At 37.8% G+C, this 24292-nt stretch overlaps 1 protein-coding gene across 1 annotated transcript in view; it reads left to right on the forward strand.

Moving 5' to 3' along the window:
* The first annotated feature begins 780 nt into the window (after positions 1-780).
* LOC137177280 (uncharacterized) overlaps positions 781-24292 on the forward strand; it is a 42800-nt gene continuing 19288 nt past the window's right edge. Inside the window, exons 1-16 of the mRNA XM_067583467.1 lie at positions 781-2870; positions 3045-3270; positions 4385-4578; positions 4741-4795; positions 7991-8140; positions 13779-13904; positions 13997-14151; positions 15241-15334; positions 15623-15727; positions 15827-15922; positions 16048-16143; positions 16342-16437; positions 17093-17188; positions 17820-17906; positions 18135-18233; positions 18442-18528. Coding sequence (XP_067439568.1) covers positions 4750-4795; positions 7991-8140; positions 13779-13904; positions 13997-14151; positions 15241-15334; positions 15623-15727; positions 15827-15922; positions 16048-16143; positions 16342-16437; positions 17093-17188; positions 17820-17906; positions 18135-18233; positions 18442-18528 — 1333 coding nt within the window. The 5' untranslated portion in view covers positions 781-2870; positions 3045-3270; positions 4385-4578; positions 4741-4749. The remainder of the gene's footprint in view (positions 2871-3044; positions 3271-4384; positions 4579-4740; positions 4796-7990; positions 8141-13778; positions 13905-13996; positions 14152-15240; positions 15335-15622; positions 15728-15826; positions 15923-16047; positions 16144-16341; positions 16438-17092; positions 17189-17819; positions 17907-18134; positions 18234-18441; positions 18529-24292) is intronic.

The following is a 24292-nucleotide window of genomic DNA, read 5'->3' on the forward strand; positions in this document are numbered from 1 at the left end:
TAGAAATTTATAAATGTATTAAGAAGGTTAAAAGGTGGGAAATGTTGCCACTGACAACAGAAGTTAAGGAAGAAGAAGGAAGTGAAAGAAGCAGAAGAACAACAGGAAGTGGTTCACCTACATGACGAGCTTCTGACTGAGCGGCTGTCATTTTACTTAAATTTTATTAAATATTTCAGTCACCTTGTAAGTTGCTGTCATAAAGAGAAGTTCAATTTCCTTAAAAGAGACGTGCTTTGATTTACTGGTGCCACTAAAACAAAAACATGCAGAAAGGAAAAAAAAACTTCCTTTCGCATGTGGTTGCTTGGCAACTGGTCCCAGCCAATAAATCATCCGGCATGTAACTCCCCATAAAATGGAGAATTGTCATTTTTACACTGTTTTTTAACGGATTAAACAAATAACATATATCATGTCAGTGAGTGAGCTTTACAGGTGTTTAGTAGGCAGAATAATAAAGGCAAAATAATATCTGCCATGCTTTGGCAACTGACCAGGCGTCATATGTAGGCGGACATTTCTGCCTGGAGCTTAAAGGGAAACTTTGCTGATTTTCAATCAGCGTTGTGTCATAATAATATGGGTAGTATATGCAACAATGTTTAACTTCCCTCTTTGTCTTGGTGCTCTGCCAGATGTAAACACACTGCTAGTAGAGTCAGTCAGTCTTGTTGGACAGAATAGCAATCAACACAATTCAATTTACATTTTCCATGTCTGAAAATGAGCAGGGAGAAGAAAAGCTTATTTTGTCTGCCCCTTACTCAAAACTTAAATAAAATTAAAATCTTAAAAAATAAGAATAGATGGTCTGTCATTTACAGTTAACCACCAATACTTACAGTAACACGAGAAAAGAATCTAAAGCCAAACACAATAATTCACCATCAACTAAGGAAACCCATTACCTGACTTCATATAGTCTAATTATTCTTCATACATTTTCTTGAACTTTCAAGTCACTGTCCACATACAGAGCCGCACCCGTCGCCTCTTGTTGGTTCTATTGATATAATGTAGCTAACTAATAACCCTCAATATGGAAATCAATACCTTTCTCTTGATTTAACCACGTCTCAGATAAGACTATCAATTTGAATTTACTTTTAAATATATTCAAATATTCATTGATCTTAGTGAAGTTCTACATTTGACATTTATTAATAAAAATGCATTATCCACTTCAACATTGTAATTAAATTGATCATCAGTATAATATTTACAAGTGTCATTGATAGAATTAAACACATGACTCTGGATCGACATCATATATTTTATGCTCTGTGTAGTCAGATCTTGAGATTTGTAAACCTGCAGGGAATCACACTCCCTGGACATTTGTCTCTGTTTTACAAATCCACACATTCCTTTACAGTCCTTTGTTCTTTGATACAGATCTAGAGAATCAATTAGTGTCTTCAGTGGTGGATTGTTCGTGCAGTTTGTATGTTTCTTTCTGCTTTAACATTTTTTTGCTGTAATAGAGCCTTGAAATAGTTGATAAAGCTTTTTGTTGTCAGAATTCTTCCAAGATTCCTTAATTGTTTGTGGCGTGATGTATCTCAGTACCTGCTGGCAGCCATCTTGACATGTTAATCAAATTCAATTATACAATAATTAGTCTCTATGTATCCACATATATACCAATTCAATGTTTCTCTCTGTATGTAATAAATAGACTGGCTAACCTGATACTTTGAGATTAAACAGCATTGAATTTGTGAATTGAATCATGAAATATTTGACAATATGACAACAAGGGAGGGCAGGAAATCCTTTAAAGAGGCCAGAATTTAATAAATTACATCTAAATTGCTTTACTTTGATGTAGCCTATCAAGCTAATATTTCAAAGCTTCTGGGGGCTCAACAGAGTTCATTTTTAACAGGAACGTTACCTTTAAGCAATTGTTCAGACTGCTGGTCTGTGGAGAACAGTAACTTCTTGTTGGTCTTCAGACTGGATCGCTCTGATGTTTTCCATGCGCTCTGAACTGGCAGCTTCTCCAGCTTTATACATGGGGCACACCGGCCCTGGAGTGTCCTATCCTGCTAATCAGCCTGTCCTCAGGTACCTGCCCCTAAATTTGGAGTGCACGCTATCCTCACCTTTATGGTAAATGCATTGAAGAGTCAGCGAATTTATTCTGTCAGATGTCTCACTTTCCAAAGACAAGTGTTGCAGTATGAAACTGTTACCTGAAGAGAGGCTCTGACATCTTTATTCTACCCGAGCACATCTAGTACAATACACAGGGTATATTATACATCCACGGCATATACAGAAAATATATATGGAAATTATATTAACTGGATTATATTTACTGGAAGCAAAAAGCATGTTATATGTCCCCCTTATAAATTAAAACGTACCATTAAATTATGAGGGATATTACTTTATTATTAGGTTTTGGTTTGCAAGAAAAAAATCCTGACAATGAACTCTGACTACACACTAACCTAAAATCAAGCATTTTCACATTTTCATATCATTCTAGAGACTTTACAGATTAAATGTCCCACATTTGTACCTTTAAACTGTTTCCTTTCTGAAACTGGTAAATGCAAATGATCTTATTACTTTTAATAGACTGTCTGTATCTGTCAATCTGTCAATCTATCTATCTATCTATCTATCTATCTATCTATCTATCTATCTATCTATCTATCTATCTATCTGTTACACTGGCACAGACTGTAACACCTGCTGCGGGTCACTGTCCCACAGCAGCTTACTGATCATCAGGTCACCAAATGTGACAGGTGACAGAAAATAGTGTAACACCTCGTCTATTCCCGCCTATTTCCTGGTGCCATTTGCCTAATTTACTTTCACTTTCTCTGACATCTTGACGCAGGTTCTTGAAGGTAATGTAACTGACAGTTTCCAGCATTTGACACTTCAATGGCTCTTTGTTCATGTTGTTAGTCATATTAGCCTCTCTGGAAACAACACAAATCTGCCGTTTGGTTGTTAAAAGTGTCGTTTGGTTGTTAAAAGTGAACTCACAACTAACGGCTGGAATTTCCGCTATCTTGTAGTTGAGTGTCCTTGGGTGGTGTGGCCGTTGAATTGAGTTGATCTTCAGTAATTAAACACAGTGTTGTTGTTACTGTGTCCCTCCACCTACTGATGCCTGACGGCAGGTTTTCCTGCCTGAATCAGCCTGTGGAGGAGGCGGAGATGAGCCGCTGTTCTCCCCGCTGTCTGAGACACTAAATGCGGCTCCAGCCGCTGGAGAACAGCTTTGACTTCATGTGTCTACAGGTGAATATAGACCTGTTTATATTTATACTACAGGAATGATGTGGAGACAGTGTGGGAGTCAGAGGGGGAGACTTAACCTGTTAATTTATTACCGTGTTTCCACGTCGTCAAATATCAGAGAGTTAGAAAAAAAACATTTAGTCAAAATGACAGCCGGAAACCGCTGACCTCTCCCTCCTCTCAGGACATTAAAAGACACCATTTTTCAAATGTGTCTTAACACAGCCAGGAGCCCAAATGAACATTGAAATACTTTATTCTTGCCATAATCATCCCTCTTATTCATACTAATCTCTATAAATATCTATTAAATCGTCGATAGTCGATGGGTTCCCGAGATCAGTTCATACTGACCATTAGAAGATCCCTTCATAATGCACTTACAATGGAAGTGATGGAGGACAAAATCCACAGTCCTCCTTCTGTACAAAAATGTATTTAAAAGTTTATCTGAAACTAATATGAAGCTTCATTTGTCGAAATGAATCAAATCAAGTAGATATCTTTCAACATTACAATGTTTTTGTGCCAAAGTTCCTCTTTTTGTTACTATTCTTCCACCACAGCTCAACAGGGAAACACTGTCTGAGGAAACACAAAGAGGGAATTTTTAGCTAAAAAAGACTGTAAATGTGTCAGATATCCACTTGATATGACTAACTCAGACTGCTGAAGCCTCATATAAGCTTCACATCAACTTTTAAATGACTGTGTGGACACACTGTGGATTTTGGCCTCCATCACTTACATTGAAAGCACATTTGAATTTGTCTGCTTTTTAAATTTACTGCAGACAAGACAAGATATAAAGAAAACACAGGGGAAATAGCATATAAAAAGACACATGTAGGATTTCAAAAAAGTTTAAAATAGAAAACAATAAAGATATGAAAATGGAATAAACAGTGAAGATGACAGTAGGTGAAGTGAAAGATATCAATGAATCGTCCCAAATGTAATTTAAGAGAAAAGTTTTGAGCCGTGATTTAAAAGTGAGCAGACCTCCAGTTTTCTGGGAGTTTGTTCAGATATGTGGAGCATAAAAACTTAAGTCCTGTAATAAATTTAACTTTTACATGTTGGTCCGCTCTTTTTTATGATTTAATATTTGCAGTGATATTTGCTGTATAAACAACCACTAAGGGAGCTGCTTCTGGGACACCTCTGAAATGCGCTGCAACGTGTCTGGTGGGATCACCAGCACTGACTAGAGGAGACAGGATCAGCTCCGGCGGCCACATCACAGCCGGGACGCAACGCAGACACGCCCGCTGGGATCAAGCCGTCAGTCATAAGCACGTCATGTAGGTAAGATACTTCCTCACTCTCAGCTTCGGCTGTCAGCAGCAAACTTTCCTACTTTTTCACTGTCTGAATACATTTATAAATCTCTATATACTTGAAATATTTTTGAATATCAACAGAATCATCATGAATTTATGTGTTTTACTTCTATTTAAACCTAACCAGATCAGGAAAATGTGGCTGTTTTACTTCCTGTTCTGGACCGCAGTGAGAGCTAGGGGTAAGTTTTGGATAATTTAAACTGTATAATATGATGTTATATTTCTGTGCATGTTTTGTGTTATATTTTTTGGTTTCAATTTTAATTTTGTGACCCCACTCTCAGGTTGGTTAGTCTAGTTTCTGTTTACCAATGCACATGCCCACATTTAAATGAAATGTGACAACAAATTTATGTTTGAAGTCTATCATAACTGTGAATATTTGGCTGTGAACAGTTTTATAAATCTGGCTTAAGGAACAGTGATGTGATGAGGGGTCATAAGGTATTTGTAAAGAGGTTTTAAAAGGATATTTGTCCCCTAAAATTGAAAATAGACTAGAACCAGTGGTGGAAATTGGCTGAGGCGCTTAACTGTTTTACTATATTGTTATTCTTTATCTGATTGCACACCAGCATCCAGTTATGGATGCCCACATGAGGAGTTACAACCATTTACAAAAACATTAACAAACACTTATATTTGCTAAAAAACAACAACATTATACTGTGTTAAATGTAAAATACTGCTGTAAATGCTAAATAAGGAGGCTTTATGTAAAGTGTTACTGCTTATTATTTTGAGTATTTCTATTTTATTGTACTTTATGGCTCCACTACATTTACTTGACATTGTTTAGTGTAGTTAGTTTACAGATTATGATGTTACATTTTGAAAAAGCATATTTATAAAATACAATGTAGTGTTAAAGATCAAACCAGTGCTCGCCAACCTTTGTGGCTTGTGACCCCTGTGACAAAAAAGCAGATTCTAGTTGGTACCTCTTTACTTTTCTGATTGTTTCATTTATAGAATTGCTAGTGGGTCCAGAGAGGTAAAATGATACAATATTTCACTGAAAAGCAAATTTGAGGCTAGAGAAAGTTCAAACAAATAAATACAGCAGCAGAACTGTCATATAGACTCTGCACCAGTAAGTAACAGTGAATAGCAAAGTCTTTATTGTTTGAGCAGGCAGAGGTGGTGAGATGGAGGCTGGCTGGTGTTAGGGCTCAGGTGAGGGGAAGGAATCCAGACTAAATGCTTGGTTGAGGGAATCCCGAGGATGTGAAGCTGGCTGGCGAGCTTGGTGAGCAGACAAGGCAGGCGAGCAGGCAGGTAATCCTAGAGACAAGGAGAACAGGTGTAAGGCAAACTGCTGGCAGGCAAACAAACTAACTAGCAGATAAGGCAGGCAGGAGATGTAACTGAAATCAAAGCTAGAAGCGTGCACATCAAACCGTTAATGGCACGACGACCCTTAATTGACGTCACCTGGTAAGTGCTTGAGTGAGAGAGGCTGCAAAGGCTCGGTAAGTTATAAATAAGAAGTGGACGGAACTCTGCGACGTATCACGTTACCTCGACGACACCAAAACATGTTACGTACAATTGTGGGTTTGGGACTTTTTATTTTACGTTCTTTGCTTTCTTCATGGCCAAGGCACTTAAGCTTCAATACTTTATTGGGCTCACTTAAACAAAAACAGAAAAAGACAAAAATAGTAAAACCACTCACTCATAAAGCAAATAATACATTAAAAAAGTAATAAAACAGAAAGCTAATATCTGACCCATAAAATAATCATGTGCACAACAGTCAAGTAAGGGACCAACTGCCTGATTTGAGCATCTTCCAGGCTCCTGCCTTACAGAGCGGACGAGAGATAACAGCATCATTAAGCAAAAAGTAAAAGAAATGATTGATAAACTTGTGTAATTTAACTTCTGCTTGCATTCCTCTGATTTAATGTGTTTTTTTATGTACCATCTTAAATCCTTGTTAATGTAGCATTTCTTTGTAAAGTTAGGTATACCAGCGCACCTACGATGCCAGGCTGAACACTCATGTGCCAGTTTGTTAACCATTTTTTTAACGCTTCCAGGCAACCCCTGGTAACCCCGTAATTAACGCTGATTCAACATTACAACACTATGAACTGTGGGTAATTCCCTCAGGCAAAGTCTGCAGAGATGCAGACAAATTTAAAAAAAGTAATTACATTTTATTGAATTAAATAAATTAGAGTAAATGCTGTAATTTAATTCAGTAAAAATTAAATTTTTTATTTAGTGAGATGAGACAAAACAGGTAATACAAGACATGACAAGACAGAACATAATCCAACGGATGACATGACAGGATTTGCGTGATCATACAAACATGCATTTAGGACTTACAGCGGTAACAGCAGAAAAGAAAAATAAGACGTTAGTACTTATGATATGAAATGTGTGTGTTAGGGCAGGTGTAGGGCAGTCTGTTGTACAGGATTTCTGTGTGTGTAGGTGAGAGTGTCTATGTAAGTGTAGAGGAGCCATTGGGGCGAGTTGTTATAAGAAGAAAAAAAAAGATTATAATGATGATAACAAGTACATAAATAAAAATAAATAAATAAAAAGGGAAAGGAATGGAGAAATTTTTGAATTAAAAAAGAATAAGTTGAATTGTCTAGGTAGGGGAGGCTGGTGATGTCTTCATTCACTCATCTCCCCCTCCCGTCCGCCAAGCTGCACCTCACCGGCCACAGCGCCCCCCCCAAAAAATTTAACTAAAAATTCAGTTCAATATCAGACCAATGTTTAAGCCTGGCCTTATTACATGCTGACTGATACAAAATCATGTCATTACATTACAGCCTTGACTGTCTCCATCGCCTTGTTTGACATATATTTATGGAATAATTAGATACTTTTGGACTTTTACTTAAGTAAAGAAAGAATCTTAATACTTCTTCTACAATTGAGTAGAATAGATTATATAACAGAATACACAGTTTAGAAAAAAAGTTTAATAAAAAGAGTAGGCTAAAACTAGAGCAGGACACACTTGATTAAAGAAAAAAAGAAACATCTCAGTAATTAAACAGAGAAATTTGCGTTCACTTGGGGCTGGGCAATATGTCAATATTGTGATATGAGACTAGATATCGTCTTAGGTTTTGCATATCGTAATATTGTGATATGGCATTAGTTGTGTCTTTTCCTGGGTTTAAAGGCTGCATTACAGTAAAGTGATGTAATTTTCTGAACTTACCAGACTGTTCCAGCTGTTCTATTTACCTTTACCCACTTAGTCATTATAGCCACATTACTGATGATTATTTATCAAAAATCTCATTGTGTAAATATTTTGTGAAAGCACCAACCAATTCCTACAATATTGTCGGAATGACTATATTGCCCACTTGTTTTCATTTTATTTTATTTTGCAGAAGAACCACTCTACGGGAAAATAGGTGACGAAGCTGTTCTCTCATCAGACTCTGAAGTGAATCCCATCACCAGTATAGAGTGGAAACATGGAGCTGATCTTGCCATGGAGTGGTATGGAGGCGAGACTTTCTCCTACCGACACTTCACAGGTACCACTTTAATCTAAGTCAAGCTGTTTGGTAGCCAGAGATCAATTATTTTATACATTAGTCTGGAGTTTTTTGACAAATTTAAGTTGAGATTTTGGTTTAAATTGGTGGTCTAAATATTTTCTGTTGTAAATAAATTATATTTTAAGGGATTCCTTTACAGTATTTAATAGGTTTATCCCAGATGTTGGATAAATGAATGGATTATATTATAACATATACATATGTAATATGTATTGTGTTTTCTGCATGAATTGAGTTTTTTTAAGGAGTATAACCCGTTAAATTTGACAAATGCAATTAATACAGACCCTGAATTTATACCTTTATTAAAATATTAAGGCCCTTCACAGGTATACTGCAAAATAAGGTTCCCTTTCATGTGTTTTGATCAAAAAAGCCCGTAACTTGTGCAGATATTCCCCAAATATCTGAATATGTTGCAATCCAAAGATCTTTTCATTCATTATCCCTGTAAAACCCAATTAAATATCTTAATTACATAATTATCAATGGGTAAATGAATGGAATTATGGTTATAAAAAAGGGATTCACTTGCTTTTTCAGTGGGAAACAACACTAAACTTTTTGTATGAAAATCAGCTGTTCTACAAACATTTTTAGTGTTTTAAAGCGCATATTTCTCCAGCTGCCCACTCTTAAGTGACCAACACTGGAAATAAGTGGCTCCAACTGACAACATGCTGTAAGATGACTAAAAATCCCTGTTTAGAAGCTAAACCTGTGCGTTTTTGCAGATCGGGGTTCGCTGAACACTTCAACTGGAGCGCTGACGATCACAGGACTGACTCTAGACGACAGCGGCAGCTACACAGTAGAGATCAACAACAAAGTCACCAGCAAGACTGAACTCCTGGTTATCTGTAAGTGGAGGAATTGTGTATGAAGTTTGTCTTAGTTTATCAAAACGGCCCTAAATTGTCAGGAAATATCTTTTTGTTTTGTTTTCTATCAGCTCCTGTCTCTAAACCCACCCTCTCCATATGGTGTGAACCTGAGATGACCTACTGTGTCCTCACCTGTAATGGCAACACCACAGGCGCTGAACCAGTCACCTACAGGTGGACATCAGGTGACAAAACATTGTCTTCAACCAAGGAGCACAATATAACAAAGGTAAACACAGGATAATGATGTTTGTGTGTCTCATCAGTAACAGATAAATCATGTTGCAAGAATAAACCAGAATCTAGTCTTTAAATTGATTCACATATTCAGGCATCAGTTGGTGACCAGCTTATTGTTGATAATCTGGACAAACTGTAAAAAGACAAAGTGAGCTCCTCAAAAAATCTGTATGTTTGGTTCATGAACTTTCAGCTAATATTGTTTTTCTCCCAATTTTTAGGAAGAGAATGAGCTGTGGTTCAGCTGTGCGTTTGAAAACCCAGTCAGCTTCATCAGCAGTGAAATAGTCTTCAACCCCTTCAAGGAAAGTGAGTTATCACACCAACAAATATCTGCTGTAACACATTTAATGTATTAATGCATCTTACTGTTTTTCCTAAACATGACAATGTACAATGTACACATTTATATGAACTGTGAAACCAGGAAATGTATTTTTGAAGTCTATCATAACTGTGACTAGTCGGCTGTGAACAGTTTTATAAATCTGGTTTAAGGAATAATGATGTGATGAGGGGTCATAAGGTATTTGTTAAGAGTTTTAAAGGGATATTTGTCCCCTAAATTTAGAAATAGATTAGAATCAATGGAAATTAGCTTAGGCGCTTGGGTAACACTTAAAGTCCCCTTATTTAGCATTAATAAGATGTATATAAACATTTATAAACATAAACATTTAATAAATGTTTATAACACACTATAATGTAGTTGTAAGTATATGTTAGAAAGACGGGTTCACATTTAACGTCTGTCTTAAAACAACAGTCAGGAGCCCAAATGAACATGTAAACATGTTTTTCTTGCTGTAATCATTCCTCCTGTTCATACTGACCATTAGAAGATCCCTTCATAATGCACTTACAATGGAAGTGATGGAGGACAAAATCCACAGTCCTCCTTCTGTGCAAAAATGTATTTAAAAGTTTATCTGAAGCTAATATGAAGCTTCAGCGTCCAAATGAGTCAAATCAAGTAGATATCTTTCAACGTTACAGTCTTTTTAGTGCCAAAGTTGAAGACATATTTTATTATTATTACTGTTTTATTAAAATTGTCATCAGCTGACTACAGTTATGGATCCCACATGAGGAGTTACAATCATTGACAAACACTTATATTTGCTAATGAGTGAGTGTGTTGAATGTTAGATACTGCTGTAAATGCTAAACAGGAGGCTTTAAGTAAAGTTTTACCGCTTGTTATTTCGAGTATTTCTACTTTATGCTCCACTACATTTTAGAGGTAAATATTGTACTTTGTACTTTACTTTTTACTTAGTTTTTACTAAAACTAGAGCAGGACACACTTGAGTAAAGAAAAAATTTGCATTCACTTGTATTTAATTTATTTTATTTTACAGAAGAACCACTCTACGGGAAAATAGGTGACAAAGCTGTTCTCACAGCAGACTCTGTAGTGAATCCCATCACCAGTATAGAGTGGAAACATGGACCCAATATTGCCATGGAGTGGGATGGAGATAATACTACCGCCTACCGACACTTCAAAGGTACCACTTTAATCTGAATCAAGCTGTTTGGTAGCCAGAGATCAATTATTTTATACATTAGTTTGTAGTTTTTAATACATTTAGGTTGAGATTTGGTTTAAATTAGTAGTCTAAATATTTTCTGTTGTAATTAATTATATTTTAAGGAATTCTTATACAGTATGAAATAGGTTTATCCCAGATTTTGGCAAAATTAATGAATTTTATTACAATTCAGTATTTTCTGCATGGATTAATTTTTTTTTTTTTTTTTAAAGTATAAGACATTAAGTTTGACAAATACAATTACTGTAATGTAATCCTTAAATGTGCATCTTTAAATTAAAAATATTAAGGCCTATTAAAGGTGTACTGTTAAATAAGGTTCACTTTGTGCAGATAATCCCAAAAATATCTGAATATGATGCAATAGATATATTCATTCATTATCCCTGTGAAACCCAATTAAATACCTTAATTACATAATAATCAATGGGTAAATGAATGGAATTAGGGTTACTAGTGCAGTGCCTATTCAAAATGTGCATGTTCAGAACAGGCAGATTTCTCAATACCAAGACAGAGTTGTTCCTGTCCCCTAAACGCCTCTCATACAGACTATCAGTAGATGCTACAGTTTACCGATGCTCCCTAAATGCCTCACATGCAGCCTATTGGTAGACGCTACAATTTACTGACGCTCCCTAAACACCTCAGATGCAGAATATTTGGAGACTGAAGTTGATCAGATGAACTGTAGTAATCATTCAAAACGTGCCTGAGACATCCTGCACTATGTCCTGAACATACATACAAAGTTCCCGCGTGTGAGGAACAGGAATAGAACTTAACTCTCTAAACTTTTTCAATTCATTCTCTGGTAGTTCTTATCACTACTGATGTAATCCCACCTCAGACCACAATGTGGGTTGCAAAGGCAGAGTGGTGCTGTCTGTATTTCTGCTCATTGAATCCATGTGCAGAAGAAGAACATTGTTTATGAGGTATTTTTATATATTTCTGAACGTGCCTGAGACATCCTGCACTAAGTCTTGAATGTACATGCCAAGATTCATTCACAGTAATGTTGCACAGGTCAATAGTCAAGCTCAAGTCTCTTAAACATTTTCAAGTCATTAACATCATGGATGTAATCCCACCTCCACACACAATGTGGGTTGCAATGGCAGAGTGGCATGGAATGTACATGCAAAGTTTCATTCACAGTAATGTTACACAGTTCAATAGTAGAGCTTAAGGGTCCTATCTTACGCCTGGTGCAAAGCAGCACCAAACGCGACGCTCGTGTCTTTGCTAGTTTGAGACCAAGGCAGTTGTCATTTTCCCGTCCAGTGCTGACGTTGTTTTAACAGCATATGCACTTGTGCCCATCTGAGCGCCCATGGGCGTGTTGGTCCTAAAATAAGGTGTGGTCAAGTGCATTGCTATCTTGATGCAGCAGAAAGCAATTGCGCAATTGACCAACAAAAACGTGGTCTGAAGTCAATGGTGCAGTGTTTCACTGTTATTTTAAGTGTTATCAGGATAGTAATATGCGCCTACAGGCGGGTGCACAATGGACACTCTGCTTGTTACACACATGGATGCGCAGCAGCGCACAAACATGCAAAAGATAACAAATAAAAGGATTACAATGTGAACGATTGTTATTGTGTACATCAACATATTTTAAAAAATACACGTGATACTGGCTAGTCAGAATATTGATCAGAATTAGCTAATCACAGTAATGAGGGATGAAATTGTCTAATTGTTTGACTGAATCGTGGCAATACATGGAGGTATTTAAACAGATCTGTCAGGTTGAAGGTGTCTGTCAAGACCCAGCAAACAGAAATCAACAACAGATCAAACACAGATCAACTTTCCTGCTTCATCAATACATGATGACATGAGGAACACATGAGGAAATAAATGAGGTGAAAACAATGATTCAACTAAAGAAGGAAATAAATCTGGACAGCTTCTAACTGCTGCCAGCAGCAGGATCAGAACCTTAGAAAGTCCTGACAACTGTGCATGATGATTTTTTACATGATTAAAATGATTTAATTTCTGAACAATATTTAACAAATATTCTTTAACATTTTTGAGATTACAGTGATCAGGTTTCCATACTTTCAGCAGTTAAAACCCTGCTGATTTGACCTTTTACTCCATGACTGAACAAAACGATTTCAAAGAAACCAAAGCTGTAACTAAAATAATAAACCTGGTTAAACTGGTGGTCTGGGGCCACGGGAGGGTCCATGATCAGCAGGGGTCAGTGTGCTCATTATGGATCGTGCTCTTTCACTTCACGCACAAGCAGATCCGTTTCCTCTGCAGAGAAGCGCTCATTCTTACTACTTAGCAAATGCACCATTATAATGGTTATAAAAATATATTATAAAGCTGCAAGTGCACCAGGCTATTAAAGGGAATCGGAGATGACACTCTGATTGGTTTATTGCATGTTACACCCAAAACACATCCATGATTAATTAGGAGACTAAGTACAACCCTAAATGCACTTGCGCCATGCGCTTCAGACTGTGCGCTTAGAACGTTCAAATAGGGCCGTAAGTCTCTTAAACATTTTCAAGTCATTATCACTACTGATGTAATGCCACCTCCAACCACAATGTGGTTTGCAATGGCAGAGTGGTGCTGTCGGTATTTCTGCTCGTTGACTCCATGGGCAGAAGAAGAAGCAAATCAACGTTATCAGCATTATTTATGAGGTATTTTTGTATATTTCTCGCGAAGGACAAACCCACATACATACATACATACAGAAATTCCTGGCTTTATATAGAGAGATAAAGACTTGTATTAAAATCAGCTGTTCTACAAACATTTTTAGTGTTTTAAAGTGCATATTTCTCCAGCTGACCACTCTTAAATGACCAACACTGGAAATAAGTGACTCTGGCTGACAACATACTGTAAGACGACGAAAAATCCCTGTTTAGAAGCTAAACCTGTGCATTTTTGCAGATCGTGGTTTGCTGAACACTTTAACTGGAGAGCTGATGATCACAGGACTGACTCCAGACGACAGCGGCAACTACACAGTAGAGATCAACAACATACTCTCCAGCAAGACTGAACTCCTGGTTATCTGTAAGTGGAGGAATTGTGTATGAAGTTTGTCTTAGTTTATCAAAATGGCCCTAAATTCAAAGGAAATGTCTTTTTGTTTTGTTTTCTATCAGCTCCTGTCTCTAAACCCACCCTCTCTGAATGGTGTGCGATGACCTACTGTGTCATCACCTGTAATGGCAACACCACAGGCGCTGAACCAGTCACCTACTGGTGGACATCAGGTGACACGACGTGGTCTTCAACCAAGGAGCACAAAATAACAATGGTAAACACAGAATAATGATGTTTGTGTGTCTGATCAGTAACAGATAAATCATGTTGAAAGAATAAACCAGAATCTAGTTTTTAAATTGATTCACATATTCAGGCATCAGTTGGTGACCAGCTGAGGCAGAATCCAGGCTGTGCAGTTTAGGGTATTTAGACAGTTTAGAATATTTCTGAAATTAGCTTTAACTATATCTGGTATATTAAATATGTTGTGCATTGTCTCTGATAAATAAACAATATATAATTAAATAAACTGAACAGCAACATGAACAAATCTGCAGAAAATAAAGATTTCAGATCATGGAAAAGGCCAGACTTGTCTCTGTAAAGTCATAAAAAAGTGACAACAAGAGCTGCATTTGGATACAAGGTTGGACATTTTTATTTTTATCCAATTAACAGGCAACTGTTGAGATGATCTAATATTTTATATGAACGTCACAGTTTCACAAAACATTCAAAGATATTTCATTACAAGTTTAAACCTTCAGTGTTCAGAATATCTCCACATGTGTCATGGCAAATAGTAATAAAGCATCACATTAATTAATTTGTAAATTTATTCATTAATTCCTGTATTTATTGTGCAATCATATATTAATAAATGAAATGTTTTATTACTATTTTTGTAACACTTTTGGTCCTCTATACACCAGATGACTCAATTACAGTGTTTTTGTATCTCTTTTGTTTCCCAAACAGTCTTGTATGTGATAAAAATGTGATATTAGAAAACTTGACAGGTTTCTCTGTTAATTACTTTATAGCTATTTGTGATACAAAGAAAAAATCAAAAAGATGTTAGAGATTGCCCAAATAAGGTTTTAGTATTGTACCAAAGCATACTAGTATACTATAATTTATACTGGATAATTTAATATTGCAGATGTGCTAAATAGTGGATTACAGCATATATAGTGAAAAGCTGATGACTAAATGACTAAGTAGCCACATCACTGTGTTGTCTCTGATGTTATTGTTGGTAATCTGGACATACTGTAAAAAGACAAAGTGAGCTCCTCAAAAGATCTGTATGTTTGGTTTATGAGCTTTCAGCTAGTAATGTTTTTCTCCTAATTTCTAGGGGGAAAAGGAGCTGTGGTTGAGCTGGTTCAGCTGTGCGTTTGAAAACCCAGTCAGCAACATTGGCAGTGAAAAAGTCTTCAATCCCTTCATAAGTGAGTTATCACACCAACAAATATCTGCTGTAACACATTAAATGTATTAATGCATCTTACTGTTTTTACTAAACATGACAATGTACTCAATGTCCTCATAGGAGTTACAAAACATGTTCTAACAGCATTAAATGACTAAATGACGAGCTTTGAGTTTATTATTTTTCTGTATTGGGTCACCTCAGAGTGCATTATCAAAGATGGGATCAGCTAACGACATTAGAATACAATACAGTGTCCTTGTAAACCATTTGTTGTTTTAATTATTTATTCTTTCATTTTTTGTAGGGAATCAGCTCATCTTCATGGCAATATTATTACTGGTTGTCTGCATCATCATCATCACTTTCAGACGAAAAGGCGTCATCAATTTAAGTTGCGAATGGATAAAAGGTAAGAAGTCACAAAATATTGTATTTATTTTGATGCACTAAATAAACTGTATTTATACCATTTGTTGTTTTAATTATTCATTCATTAATTTTTTTGTAGAGCTTCTGAAATGGACGTTCATCTACATGTTAGTATGTGTTCTGGTTGTGTTCAACATCATCCTCATCTTCAATTCAAACTTCGAAGGCATACAAGGTAAGAAGCCTCACCCACCTCAGAGTGCATTATCAAAGATGGGATCAGCTAACAACATTGGAATACAATACAGTGTCGTTGTAAACCATTTGTTGTTTTAATTATTATTCTTTCATTTTTTGTAGAGCTTCTGACAAGGATGTTCATCATGATAGCAGTATTTGGAGTGGTTCTGGTTGGGTTCATCATCTTCTTCATCTATTTTCTATACAAAGCCGGATGTAAGAAGTCACAAAATATTTTATTTATTTATTTTGGTCTGATATCAATCAAATCTTTGACTTGAATTTACATTCTTTATATTTCTTTAGGAGGGTCACGTCAGAGTGCATTATCAAAGATGGGATCAGCTAATGACATTAGAGTACAATACAGTGTCCTTGTAAACCATTTGTTGTTTTAATTATTTATTCTTTCAGATTTTGAGGATCTGAAATGGATGATCATCTTTATAGCTGTACTATTTCTGGATATGTTCAACATCATCATCAATTTAATATACGAAGGCAGAACAGGTAAGAAGTCACAAAATATTGTATTTATTTTGATGCACTAAATAAACTATTTTGGTGGTTTGATATAAATCAAATCTTTGACTTGAATTTACATTCTTTATATTTCTTTAGGTGTGGTATATTAATATTTCTGTAAATTTGACTGATAATGTTAATCTAGTTGTGCATCATACATATTCAAGTTCTTTCAAGAGTGTGATTCTACCAACAATATTAGTCCTGATGATGTATTTTCATGCTAAGAGACAGGAAGTTTCTATCCTCATGCAAACATCCACAACCACAACCAACACCAAGAGATTCTCTCCAGATGTTTCATGAATCTGCATAAAAGGATGTTTCAGGGTCGACTTGTTGTCTTAGTGGTTAAAGCTCATAACAAATAACTGCAACATCACTACTATTATGCACTATTAATGCATCTTACTGTTTTTACTAAACATGACAATGTACTCAATGTCCTCATAGGAGTTACAAAACATGCTCTAACAGCATTAAATGACTAAATGAGGAGCTTTGAGTTTATTATTTTTCTGTATTTGGTCACCTCAGAGTGCATTATCAAAGATGGGATCAGCTAACGACATTGGAATACAATACAGTGTCCTTGTAAACCATTTGTTGTTTTAATGATTTATTCTTTCACTTTTTGTAGATGATCTGACATGGATGTACATCCTGATAGCAGTATTTGGAGTGATTCTGGTTGGGTTCATCATCGCCATTTATTTTACATTCAAGAGTGGAAAGTGTAAGAAGTCACAAAATATTATATTTATTTATTTTGGTCTGATATCAATCAAATCTTTGACTTGAATTTACATTCTTTATATTTATGTGTGGTATATTAATATTTCTGTAAATTTGACTGATAATGTTAATCTAGTTGTGCATCATACATATTCAAGTTCTTTCAAGAGTGTGATTCTACCAACAATATTAGTCCTGATGATGTATTTTCATGCTAAGAGACAGGAAGTTTCTATCCTCATGCAAACATCCACAACCACAACCAATACCAAGAGATTCTCTCCAGATGTTTCATGAATCTGCATAAAAGGATGTTTCAGGGTCGACTTGTTGTCTTCGTAGTTAAAGGTCATAACTAATAACTGCAACATCACTACTATTATGCACTATTAATGCATCTTACTGTTTGTACTAAACATGACAATGTACTCAATGCCCTCATAGGAGTTACAAAACATGTTCTAACAGCATTAAATGACTAAATGACGAGCTTTGAGTTTATTATTTTTCTGTATTGGGTCACCTCAGAGTGCATTATCAAAGATGGGATCAGCTAACGACATTAGAATACAATACAGTGTCCTTGTAAACCATTTGTTGTTTTAATTATTTATTCTTTCACTTCTTTGTAGGGTATCTCATATGGCGTGTCATCTACATGATACCTTGTATGTTGGGTTTGTTCAACATCATCATTTTAATGTACAGAGCCATAAATGGTAAGAAGTCACAAATATTGAATTTATTTGATGCACTAAATATAATGTATTTTGATGGTCTGATATAAATCAAATCTTTGACTTGAATTTACATTCTTTATATTTCTTTAGGAAGGTCACCTCAGAGTGCATTATCAAAGATGGGATCAGCTAACGACATTAGAATACAATACAGTGTCCTTGTAAACCATTTGTTGTTTTAATTATTTATTCTTTCATTTTTTGTAGGGGGTCTGATATGGATGATCATCTTAACGGCATTATTTGGAGTGATTCTTGTTGGGTTCATCATTGCCATCATCCATTTAATATACAAAAACACAAACCGTAAGAAGTCACAAAATATTTTATTTATTTATTTCGGTCTGATATAAATCAAATCTTTGACTTGAATTTACATTCTTTATATTTCTTTAGGAAGGTCACCTCAGAGTGCATTATCAAAGATGGGATCAGCTAATGACATTAGAATACAATACAGTGTCCTTGTAAACCATTTGTTGTTTTAATTATTTATTCTTTCTTTTTTTTGTAGGGGAACTGAGATACACGCTCATCTTAATAGCAGTTTGTATTCCAGTTGTGTTCAACATCATCGATTCATTATACAGAGCCATAAGAGGTGAGAAATCTTAAAATATTGTATTTATTTTGATGCACTAAATATTAGGCGTGCACAAAAAAATCGATTCAAATAAGAATCACGATTCTATCTCTGCCAATTCAGAATCGATTCACATGTTTCAGTCTTGCTACGACGCTGTTTTCCGTTTTTTCCTGACATGAGTTAGTGTTACGCCCCTGAAACGGGGAGAAATAATCACAAGAGTGATACGAGTGATTTCTTCAGTGAGAGCGTTTACTCGAATGAATTATTGAACATATACACAATCTACAAATAAACAAATAAACAGGCTACCCTGCTTAACAAGCTGGTTATAGTAGCATACATACCCTATTCAAGTTACACAAATATACAGTATTTCTTTGAGACATAATTCCTATTCTCTCTACTGTTACTGGTAAATAATATACTGCTGTAACTCAGTAACCTCTCATAACCTTGTAAAAGTTACTAAATAGACAATATAGAAAAACTGTGTAAAATACATCTGCATATGTAGACAATTGAATTCACAAAATGGCGGAAGCAATTGGCGTAGTTACGGGTTGAACTCTGCTAACAAGCTGGAGCTAGCTCGCCAGACACTTTACCATACTCGGCAAACTTTACTTTAACTCACTTGAAATGTTACACATACATTCACTTGACACTCAAAACATATTAGAAAAATTATTACAACCACCTTAATAGTGTCAAATGCCGACAACATACCTGAAACGGGGAGAAATAATCACAAGAGTGATACGAGTGATTTCTTCAGTGAGAGCGTTTACTCGAATGAAGAAAACACCGCGAGTTCCCCTGGATACGTGGGTGGAGACAAAAGCAATCGATCTCACGCTAGTAGATTAAGACTACTTTGCGGATCACTGATAATACCATTATAGCTGAACCTCTGACAATAAAGGATGAAATGAACAATGAATTAATTAAAGACCTTTTAAAATTTTAACCTCTTTTGACATAATGAATTCCTACTTTTTTTTAACCCATTTTAAACACATCTTATAAATTGTTTCTCATGACTATGATCTTTTTAACCTTATCACAGCATTTTAAGTGTACTGTCCTTTTTAAGCTTGTATGGCCCTTTTAGTGCATCATTCTTTTAACTTATCACATACTCCCCTACAAAATAAATGTCGTCCCGACATTAAACCAATTAATTAAACAATTTTCTCTCCTTTTCTTTTCAATCTCTCATGAGCTTGGCAATGAAGGGCTCCTGTGAGTTGGTACACAAACAAAGGTCACAGTCTGATGACTCAACAGTCCATAATCACAGGGCTACAGTCCATATTCGGTGACTGGCCAATGCATAAACTGTCTATCAGCAGTTTTTCAACAGTCCATTAGTTTTGCATGGCAATGATACACAGACTGCAAATTGTCCATGACAATAGTTTTGAAACAGTCCATGAATAGTCCATGGCAACAGTCTGTGTGAACAGTCTATGTATTGTCCATGGTGTTCGTCAAACTTAGTCAAGTCTGTAGGCTCATGGTTTGCTGGAGTCCATACATGAAGGGGAGCTGGAAGTAGTATGGCTGAAGGGGTGGTAGCCATGGGACCAGTCCTGATGCATGGTAGACAGGTAACATCTGAGTTGCTGGCTGGATACTGTAGCAAGAGGGGATGCCAAGCTGATCGTAGGTCATACGTCTCGGTGGGTGTCTCTCTCTTTGTGGCAGCTGGTAGGATGGCTCCTCAGGTTCAGCAGCACTTGACGAGGGAGAGGCATGTGGTGAGTGTTCATCAGGCAAATTTCCAACAGGTAAGTCTATTTCCTCACCAGGCAGGTTTTCAGCAGGTGTGCTAGACTCCTCCAGCTGATCTTCCCCAGGAGACTGTGCTTGTGGTGCAACAGGAGCTGGCATTTCAATTCTCTCTTCCACTGGTGGGCGCCTATGTTCAAGCGCCATCCTCGATTCACCCAAGGTTTCCTTTCTTTCTGCAGGCACTGTGGGGGCTCGGAGTGGCTCATAATGGAGTTCATACTCATCTCCACTGTCCTCATCAGATTCCTGAGTTTGAGATGCAGGCTGGTATTTCTTTTTCTGTGTCCCTTTTCCATTTTTTGTAAACCCTGGTGATGTCTCGAAAGGTAAGTGATCACAGGGCATTAGCAAGTTTCTGTGCAGAACTCTGGAGCATCCCTTACCCCTTTCTGGTCTCACTTCATAAATTGGCAGGTTAGACCCCATTCGTCTCACTACTGTGTGAACTGTGTTCTCCCAATAATTCCGGAGTTTGCCTGGTCCTCCCCTGGGTGTCAAGTTTTTGATCAGGACGCGCTCACCGGGTTGTAGTGCTGAACTCCTTACTTTTGTGTCATAGTACCTTTTACTCCTTTCAGCAGCCTTTTGAGCATTTCTGTTAGCAATGGCGTAGGCTTCCTCCATACCTTGTTTCCATTTCTCCACATAGTCTCGCTGGTCACTAGAGCCTGATTCTGTGTGCAGTCCAAAGAGCATATCAACTGGAAGCCTGGGTGATCTCCCGTACAGAAGATAGTATGGCGAGTAGCCTGTCACTTCACAACGTGTACAGTTATAAGCATTCACCAGTTTGTTCAAGGACTCTTTCCAGTTTGATTTCTGTGCATCAGTCAGTGTCTTGAGCATCTGTAACAATGTCCTGTTCATACGTTCCACTTGACCGTTCCCCATCGGGTGATAGGGCGTTGTCCTGGACCCAGCCACTCCGCTGAGTTTCTGTAACTGACTGAACAACTGATTCTCGAATTCTCCCCCTTGGTCGTGGTGGATGCGAGAGGGGAAGCCAAACTTCAGGGCGAAATCATTGAAGATTAGGTTGGCAGCAGTTTTCCCTGACTTTGATGTGGTGGCGTATGCTTGGGCAAAACGCGTGAAATGATCAACAAGGACAAGGATGTACTCATATCCGCCTTTGCATCGGTCAAGATGGAGGAAGTCAACGCATATCAACTCAAATGGCTGTGTTGTCACAATATTTGTCAAGGGAGCTCTTGTGTCATGGCAGGGTTTTTTCTGTTTTAGACAAGAGCAGGCTTTAGTCACATAGTGCTCGATGTCTGATTGCATGTATGGCCAGAAGAAACGGTCACGTACTAGGGATACTGTGCGATCAGCGCCTTGGTGACCCATGTTATTGTGCAACTCTTCCAACACCTTTCCTTTGTATCTTTCTGGCAAGACCAGTTGCTCACGGGCAGTGGTAGTTCTGTACAGAACACCATCATCATCTATTGTCAATTTGTCCCATTCCCTGAACAAGCATTTCGTCTTTGGACTGAGCTCTCTCAGCTCCTTAACTGGTGGCTTGGAACCTGACAGTTTGCACTCTAGCACAGGACAGATAACTGGATCAGACTCTTGTGCTTCTCGTAACTGTTCTTTTGGTATGGGGCTGATAGATGCAGTGGCTGGCTCACTTTCAGCTGAAACTGACATGGATACAGCCGTGAGTGACCAAGTTGCAGGGGACTCTTTCTGTACCTCAACAGCTTGGATGGCAGCAGTGATGGTGTTAGGTAGCAGTTCCTCACAATATTCTCTCATTAGTGACTCTACATCCAGCGGCATTCTCGACAAAGCATCAGCATCACTGTTCTCCTTCCCTGGTCTGTACTTGATTGTAAAGTGGAAATCAGCCAACTCTGCAACCCACCTGGAAGTGGTTGCGTTCAGCTTTGCATTCGACAGGATGTAGGTGAGCGGGTTGTTATCACTATACACAGTGAAAGTTGGAGCATAGTACAGATAGTCGCGGAACTTGTCAGTGATTGCCCATTTTAAAGCCAGGAATTCTAGCTTGCCTGCATGGAGGTGATAGTTCTTTTCAGCTGCCGTTAACGAACGAGAGCCATAAGCAATGACTCTAAGCTTGCCATCTTGGTGTTGATACAGTACTGCTCCCAAACCTTGGTGTGATGCATCAGTGTGTACAATGAATGGCTGAGTGAAATCAGGGAAACCCAACACTGGTGGATGGAGCAGGCAGTCAATCAAATGTTCAAGTACCTGTTGGTGCTGATCTGTCCACTTGATCAGTTTATTTGAGGGCACAACATGACTCACTTTCTTTAGTCTTGTTTTTATTTCTCTGCTGTTGACAGAGACTTCATCTGTGTCTGCTTTTAGGAGCTCATATAGACAGCTGGCTTTTCGTGAAAAGTCTTTGATGTACTGCCTGTAGTAGGTGAGTAAACCAAGCATTTTCCTGAGTTGGCCCACAGTCTGAGGTCTGATATCTTTTAGTGCTCTAACAGCTTCGAAGTCGGCTGGATCAACTTTACTGCCCTCTGCAGATACTATTCTGCCCAGGTAGCGGACCTCAGGCTTGAATAGATCACACTTACTTGGCTTGAGTTTGATGCCATGCTCTCTGAGGCGTTGCAGCACTTTTTGTACATCATTCACATGGTTGTCAAAGGTTTTACTGAAAACCAGTGTATCATCCAGATAAGGAATGCAGATGTTATCCCGAAGCCCTTCCAAACACTCCTCCATACAACGTTGGAAGGCCGCTGGGGCATTCATGAGGCCGAAGGGGATGCGAATCCACTCATAAAGTCCCCATGGGGTAACAAAAGCTGTCAGTGGTCTGCTTTCTTCCGACATAAACCCCTGGTGGTAAGCTTTCCCCTGGTCTAAGAGAGAAAACCAGGATTTACCACCTAAACTGTTCATGATGTCTTGGACCCGAGGGATAGGCTGACGATCAGGATGGGTCTTCCTGTTCAGGTCTCTGTAATCTATGCACAGCCGAAGGGTGCCATCTTTTTTTCGCACACACACAACGGGTGAGGAGTATGAGGAGTTTGACTTCCTGACCCAGCCTTGTGCTATTAGGTCGTGGAGGTAACCCTTCATTTCCTGGTACAGGGGGCTAGGCACTGATATATATGTGCGTTTGACAGGTTCAGTGTCTTTGAGGGAAATGGTCATATGCAACTTTTCAATACAGCCGATATCACTGTCTGACTTTGAGAAGGAATGACACTCTTCTCTGAGCATCTGTTTCACTACCTGTCTCTGATCCTCACTAAGGTGACTAAGATCCACTGGTGGATCCCACTGTTCACTGGCACTACTTGTGGGCTTCATGCTGGTGTGACTCACTGTGGCTGGTGTTGCAACTTTCTCAAATACCTGGGCGGGCAGGACTGTCATAATGGTTTGTACTGTGCCAATTAATGTGCACCCTGGTAAAACAATGTCATGGTCAGTTGGGTTAGAAACATCAATTGTGATGACTGGGAATACACCTTTCCTGACTCTGACTAGTGTGTCATAAAACTCAAGACCATCTGGCCATTGTGGGTTCAGGTCTGGCTGAAACAGCATGGTTATGTTCTCTTTGAAGGGCTGTGTAGCTACGCGACAGTTGATTTGGATGCTGCTGTGTTTTGAAACTGCAACCTCCTCTTTCTTCGTTTTTACTGCATACTCATCTTCTTGCTCTGCGCTAACAGCCTGTATGAAAGCTCTCACTTTGTTTCTTTTGAGGCTTGGGAAAGCTTTCCTCACTGTGTGATACCGTTTAGTCTTTTCAGTCTTTGTCAGGATGTGCTCAATAACATTGAAACCTATGATGGGATGAGACAGGTGCCAGCCTTTCATTATAAGCACTGGAATGATCAGTTCTTCTGCTTGGTCAGTTTCAGAGGCTAGCCGGAAAACTGTTTCAATCCATCCCAAGTACGGCATTTCAGTTCCGTTTGCGGCAGTCAATGTCAAGTCATCATGTGAGTCAAGGATCTCTGAAACATCTCTC

The sequence above is a fragment of the Thunnus thynnus genome, chromosome 24 (assembly GCF_963924715.1).
Source record: "Thunnus thynnus chromosome 24, fThuThy2.1, whole genome shotgun sequence".
Taxonomy (NCBI): domain Eukaryota; kingdom Metazoa; phylum Chordata; class Actinopteri; order Scombriformes; family Scombridae; genus Thunnus; species Thunnus thynnus.